Raw genomic sequence first — 7,500 nt, forward strand, 5'->3', positions numbered from 1 at the left:
TTACAAAATCCCAAGGCTGCACACTCCATTCTGAGAAGCCCACCAAATTGAGTCAAATATTCCTTAATAAAATGTTTCCATGGTTACAATTTCACTTCAGAATCAATTGACAAAGATTAAACTTTCATTTCAACCCATCAACAACAGCAAGGGGAGCCCTTAGAGCGACCTCAGGCGGTAGTTTGTTCACTCGATCGACAAAAGTGCGCGCCGGCCCGTGAGGCCGATTTCGTCGCTTTTAAGGACGTTCGCGCCCAAAAAGTTCCCACGTACAGATCTTTTTTAAACTTGCCACGCAGAAAGGTAATGATCTACTTTTGTCACAAAGGCAAAAACAAAAAAAAGGGGGGTCACCATGCTCGTTTTCGAGATCATGAGGTGCACTCTTAGAAGCTTGCGTTACTTTTATCCGATCTTAGCTTACAACTGTCAGCAATAAAAAAAGCTACATTAGTTAAATTTAGATCAGGTAAACGTACTCAATTCAACATAACTAATATAACTAAACAAACGTTTGCAGCTGATGTCTTTTCTGAGGCGAAATAGACCTTGAAAAACGATAAATACTAGTCTAAGAAAGAAAACTTCGGTCGCACGAGAGCGTAAAAGGCGAAATATTTGTAAAATCGCTGCGAAGTTCTCAAAGTGATTGTCTATTCACACTGTCACGCCATTGCGTGACATTTCCGAGAAGACCTGGGTCCACAGCTATCCCATGATGCCACATGCTTTCACGTTACAGCCAGAAAAGCAAATGCAAACAACATATTAGATTTTCTGTGCACATTTTTGTTTTTTATTTTGTCCAAACTTCATACACTGAGTGCTCATGAATAGTGTAAAAAGCCCATATAAAATGCTTATTGACTGAGTTTAGGTCGGGCCGGACAGGAAAAAAATTTAGCCCTCGGTCATGGAGCACGGACCTCGCTGTGCTCGGTCCGTACACCATGAGCTCGGACCAAATATTTTCCCGTCCAGCCCTCCCACTCAGTTAATAAGTACATATTATGAAGCGGAAACAACATGTTTAGTCCTTCTTTAGTGTGTGGAATAAACGTTTGCTTAGTGCAACTGCAAGACATGTATGACATGGGGGAAAACGTCCGTCATAGCAATTGGATGGTTAGTTTTTTTGCAAACTATTTAACTTAGAGAAGAAACGAGTGAGTTTTACATCAAGAGCGTGTTTTGTTATAGCCTGCTTGCGGGCTAGTTTTGTTATCTTTGAACTGAATTTATTACCAAAGCTACCTCAAAACGGAACAGGACATTACAAAATAATTCAACGTGTGAGCCAAAGGGCCACTGCTAGCAGGACGTCTGAGTGACCCTTTAAATGGTCTACATGACCCCCCACTTGATGAAATTAACTGGAACGCTGCAGTTCAATACCACACCCACCCCATCTGGTTTTGTGTAACACGTACCACAGGTAACCCAGTCTACGCTCATAGATCGTCTAGTTTTCTTAGGTCTTTTATCTTAGGTCTTTTATCGGCCGTGTTGGCTTTCGCTCACACTTAGCTTGGGGAGCCCGCTGTCTGCAAAATAGATAACTTGTTTACAGACGGGAGAAAGGCAGTTGTCGATAACAAAACGGGCAAGTTTGTCATTGATAAATGTAGTTTTCCTTTTGAAAAGGAAAACTACTTTGTTGTCGAGGGCTTGATTTTTCGCCTTTTGTAGTCGATAACTTGATTCACACACACGATGTTTTTTCATCGATAACTTTTTGATATCGGCAAGTAAAAACGACTAGTTATCGATAACAACTTGTTTCGTCTGTGAAGGCCCGGCCTTAAGGCCCAGTAATATGGGCAACATTTTCGTGCAACTTGTCGCGCAACAATGTTGAGTTGCAAGTTGAGATGGTTTGTTGCGCGTATTACCACCTTCTAGCGCAACAAATTTCTATGTTGCAAAAAGTAAAAGCTACGTCTACTTTTACAAGATCAAAATTTGTTGCGCAAGAAGATGGTAATACGCGCAACAAACCATCTCAACTTGCAACGCAACATTGTTGCGCGACAAGTTGCACGAAAAATGTTGCCCGTATTACTGGGCCTTTAAGTTATGCGGTACAATATAATAAACTGAAATGATATAATGGTAAATAATACATAATATCTGACCTGCCAATCGCCCTTACTCGCAGTCGGAGACTGAATTACTAAGGGCGCAGCTCAGCGAGGTCGGACCGAAGGAGCTGTGCTACCGGCTAGGCGCTCAGCCCCTGAACACGACCCATGTATGACCTCGGAGCATAGCACCACAGCCTGATGGAATGGGCCGGGAGTCGATTTTGAGGAGGGAGGAAAACCGGAGTACCTTGAGAAAAACCCTCGGAGTCCGATTGAGATCGACTGAAACTCAGCCCACATACGACCCGAACCAGAGTTGAACCCGGGTCACTGAGGTGGGAGGCACGATTGATGACCACTAAATCTCATCTTTTTTGTGTGTTAGCGGTGTTTATAGGGTGTACTTTTGCTTGCGTTGCCGTACGATCTCGATTGGAACGAATGAGTTGAAGTGGAGTAAGTGAAATGTCGTTGGCGGTTTGATCATAAGTGAGGAACTGTGGTAGGCTTGGAGACGTTGGTAGGTTTGTCGACTGGTCTGCGGTGTTAGTTAAAACGGTCTTTGAGTCTTCGTTTGGTTTCTCCAATGTATTGTCTATGGCAACGTTTGCATTGTACCATGACGATAACGTTTTTGAATTGCTGTTCATGTAATGAGTAAGGGAGTAGTGACACAGAAATCGCTTTTTTGAACTGTTCTGTGAGTGGCGGGTTAACCGTTGTCGTTTGACAGAGGAGGTTTTGCCATTTGTCGTGAAATGACAGAAAGAGTGGGTCGCTGTTTAGTCAGGTAACACCCTTGAAACTTTAGGTCTTACTAAGAAAGATGAAATGTAGTCCATTCTTTTCCAATATATTTCTTTAGCATTATATCATTTTAGTTTTTATCGTTTCTATTGTTGTTATTATAAGTATTTTAGTATTTATTAATAATAAACCGCATCTGTTAAGTCCGTTAAATTAATTCCTTTTCTTCATTACGGTATCATATTACACGACATATCACTATTCATATTTTAGTGTCTCTGTAAACCGGCGTCAATACTATTAACTGAAACCCTGATAAAGAAAGGCAGTGCCTTTCGAAAGATAAGTTAGGTGCATCCGATTCCTGTTTTGTCATCGACGGAGTATTTTAAAGTAGTACATTGTGGGGAGAATTTTTTTGTACCCTTTTCTAGTATTTGTTCAGTAATTAAGGTATCACACTAAGTATTTTGACTGTTAACTTGTTGCTAATAATTTTATTAAAAACATTTATGGAATACACGCAATGTCAGGTATGTGGGATAACAGTTACGGTAGCCTTTTTTGCTGGATAGCCAAACAGCCTGACTGCCCAGCTTGTAAACCTCGGGATATTGCCGAACGGTCACCCATCCAGGTAGTAACCCCGTCCAACAGGACTTGACTTTTCTTGGGCAAGTCGTCATACAATCACATGAGATCAAAGTTATTTGTGCCAGAACAAGATGGCATCCAAACGATGAAATGGTATGGCATCACGATCTGTACCCGAGGGACATTCCGCGTAACTGACACAATTAGAATGCGTTCTCCACGAACGCAATGATATATTCCTTCGTTGTAACAGCCGTGCTTTTTATAACATTTATGTTGCTGATTGGATCCTTCACCAGGATCCAATGCGTCTGTTTTGTTACGCGGATCCTTGCTCAACTTGTATGTTCTTTTCTCCTTTATTTTTAGTGTAAAAAAGAATCGCGCCAAGGCTGTGATTCTACCAGTTGATGAAGATTACCTTCCAAGAACTCCACGGCAAGTCCATGCGACGAAAACCGTATTTGAAGAGTCGACCTTGTAAATTAATTCGCCACTTTTTCAAAGAAATGGTTTAAAAAACAAGAAACTAAGGATTTGAAATTTCCTTACAAAACGGCAAAGTTCTTTATCCTTTCACATTTTTCGACTTAAACGGTTTATTAAAAAAAATTCCAGCTATTTTCCGTTTAAAGTATCAAAAAACGAAAGATTGAACATATATGACGCGATTCATCATTGCCTACGTCATTTTACATGAACATTTCATGAGTTTATAGCCTCATTGAGGGACGCTAGGTTTGCCGGGGCATTTGCTTTTTCTTTAACAAAGGTCATGCTGTTAGTAGCTTGCGAGCAGTTGGTTTCTCCTGCGCTTCCCGAGAGAGAAACCACTGCGAGCAACCGTTTGATTTTCTATTGAGCATGTGCGAATCACGTCACACCCCACGTTATGCATTTGACATCACATCGTCCTATTTCGCCGGAAATCACTACACTGCAGGCTCGCCCAAAGGCAGCAGTTACGTAGCTGAAATTCCAGCAAAGGGGATCACCTCACATAATGCATTATTTTAGGTATCTAGTTGCATATGAGAGCTCCCTGTGCTGTTACACCATTTTCTAGCCTGTGAACAGGCTCTTTCGTAGCCCCGAGTGGATTGGGGCGGGCCCCAATCCTCTCGCGGCTACAAAAGAGCCTGCCTGCAGGCTAACCATTATCCATTATCCATTTATCCATTCAATAAACCTGAAGAAGGCTGGTCTTGGCCAACCGAAATATTGCAACAACGCCTATGTTCACGTTGTCTTGACCAACCTTTGCAGTATATTTTCTATTATCCAGCTGTTATATGTCACACTGACTAATCCATAAAGGAAACTTCAGCCTGTCAATTTCAAACAATCGCGGTAACTTTCATATCCACGAGTAACGACAGTGGCTTTTTGATTTTTTATATATCAATGACTTGACTCTTATATTAATGACTTTACTCTTATTATTGATTCTTTGTAATATTATTGTGTGGCAAATAAACATCCATTCAAACATTCAACAAAACGAGCTTAAGTTCTAGTTTTCATATAAACTAGACTCAGTGATTTTCATAAGAAGGACTTCAGTGTCGTGACTTTAACATCTTCAGTTCCCGCGGCCAGCTTCCGTCTGACCTTGTAGCTCAGTCGGTAGAGCGGCGGAGATCTAACCCGAAGGTCGTGGGTTCAATTTCCACCCTAGTCAGAGTTTTTCTCTGTCCTTGGGATGATCCGAAAAAGGAGGATCACGGTGCATCAAAGGAACCGATGAATCCACTCTTTTGAAAAGGCAATCGATGTATTAGACTTCTTTGGGAATTTCTCTGGCTTACGTTTAAATACCTCTAAAACCAAAGCTTTGTGGCTTGGCCCTTGACATGATAGCGAAGAAAAACCATTTGGGTTTAAATGGCCCAAAGAACCGGTTCTTGCCTTAGGTATTTTTATATCATATGATGAAAGGCAAAATAATAAAAAGAACTTTCTTGGTAAAATTGACAAATTAGACGCCAAACTAGAGGTTTGGCGTTAGCGGAATCTTTCAATACTAGGGATATGCCTCGATCATTACAAAATGCCTCGGCATCCCGCAGTTAGGGGGTGTTTACATGATACCGGTACGAGTTTCATTCTGGTACGAGTTGTCAATTTTATACCGCATTTACATGGACGACACAAATATTGACACAGGGATGACGCATGAACCAAAACAATTACCGGACGCCATCTTGTCGTATATTTAGAAATACAACGCATGCGTCAATAGTCAAAGCCACCAACGACTTCACTGGCGAAAAATGTCTGCGCATGAGTCGCGCGATATGTCACGTGATGCGTTTCCGGGACGATCATTGGCTCTCGTGAAAAAAGCACTCCCGAGGAGAACAGAAAAATGGCTGCCTTTTGAGAATCGGTAGCTTGTTGGTTTCCGTTCTTTTTAGAGCGATCAAGGCTAGTTTTAACGCCAGTTTCAAGTGGAATGTATTCTTAGAGAACGTCTATGTTGTGTAAATCGTTTAAAAGTCCAATCCAACGAGCATCCTCGGAAAATTTGCTCCTGGAAAATTTTACTTCGTGGGAAAAGAGCTGCGAAACAGGTGAGTTTTTTACGCAATTTTTGATGTGGAAAGTTTGTTGCCACCGGGTACAAAAAGTTACTGTAATGTACAGAAAGAAGGATTCCTAAGGTTTCCGTTCATGTGTGAATTGGCTTGTACCAGGTGGCACGGAAATGGTAATATTGTTCAACGTGAAGGTTATTTTTTTCTGCGTTACACCTTACGATCGGCACCTCTACATGAATGATCAATGATTCGATCAGATATGAACTTGATTTTGACTGTGATTGTCTCATTGGGAACGTAACCCTAGTATCAAATATTTTAAATAGCTGCTTTTAAGGTCATTTATATTCCCTTTTCTGGTGAATGTCTAAGTTATTATACTTTTTAGCAGTCACAACTTAACGATCCTTGCGTTCAAGTACATGTAGTTACCAAGTTATGGATTTGCAATTAATTTGAGTTCAAAATCAAAATCGAAATCCATGTTAGTTAAAATAATTTTTGGAAGAACAGACGTGTAGGTACAGATGTACCGGTATATAGGTATCTATAGATTCAGGTTTTTTTAGACTATTGTTTTCTGGAAGCATTAATGATGTAATTTTGGTTTTAGGGGACTGTCATGTGTTGTTTGATCAAGGAAATTCTGTTTTGAGTCAAGTATGGTTGACAGTGGATAGTTGTTCCGTTATGTGTAGATATCCTATGTCTGTCACATAGTTAGTTTTAAGCTTTTATTTCCTGTAGTGTATCTTTATTATAGCTAGCACAAGAATGTATTATTGCTTTAATATTGATTGTGTTTGAATAAAGGATATTGTTGTCTTGTCTTGTAGATAAGGCAAAACAGCCTCAGTTGTATTTGCATTATTATTTCTGAGACTGTAACTTTTAAAGGACAAACCATTAAAAAGTGCACATAGTTTGCAGGAGTCCAGGAAAATTATTCCAAATATTCATTGATTTGAAGTTCCTGAAGCAGGTACAGTGTAAATCTTGAAGAGTTTACGTAACGATATTTGGAATATACAGCATTTCTATTTGGGAATGTTTAAGTCCACAGAATTTATTTTCTTTATGTTGAGAAGTACTGTAAGAGCTGTCAGGTAACTCAGATGGAAATTTGACAGACCTTAGCTGTAATTCAAATTATTAGTACAGTTTTGGTCGTTAGTGGAACATAATATTTTATTGGGACATTTTTTAGTGAGTGATTAAGCCATTGACTCCTGGGGATTCCCCATTGACAAGTAAAATTGTCTGGTGTTAGACAGAGTAAAATGCTAAGTATGGCCGGTTTAGGGGTGAAAGGGTTAAAGTGCTATTATAAGTTTGACTTTCTTTTTCTTCATTTGAACCAAAACAAGTGATTAATCATCACCTCCACCATGCTTTGCTTTGCATTGCTTTGGCTTTTAGAACAAAGTATCAAAGTTGAAGCTGGTGGCTCAAGGAGTAAACTATAAGGACTATAATGGTATTTGAGTATTATTGTAGAACAAATTTGCCTATATCATCAAAGTCATTAAATCAAT

General features: G+C 40.0%; 1 protein-coding gene across 1 annotated transcript in view; it reads left to right on the plus strand.

Moving 5' to 3' along the window:
* Nucleotides 1-4,923, plus strand: part of LOC137996071 (mucin-like protein) — an 86,200-nt gene extending 81,277 nt beyond the window's left edge. The window contains exon 21 of the mRNA XM_068841508.1: nucleotides 3,795-4,923. Within this exon, the coding sequence (XP_068697609.1) occupies nucleotides 3,795-3,909 (115 nt within the window). The 3' untranslated portion in view covers nucleotides 3,910-4,923. The remainder of the gene's footprint in view (nucleotides 1-3,794) is intronic.
* Nucleotides 4,924-7,500: the final 2,577 nt, after the last annotated feature.

This window comes from Montipora foliosa, chromosome 1, assembly GCF_036669935.1.
Source record: "Montipora foliosa isolate CH-2021 chromosome 1, ASM3666993v2, whole genome shotgun sequence".
NCBI lineage: Eukaryota > Metazoa > Cnidaria > Anthozoa > Scleractinia > Acroporidae > Montipora > Montipora foliosa.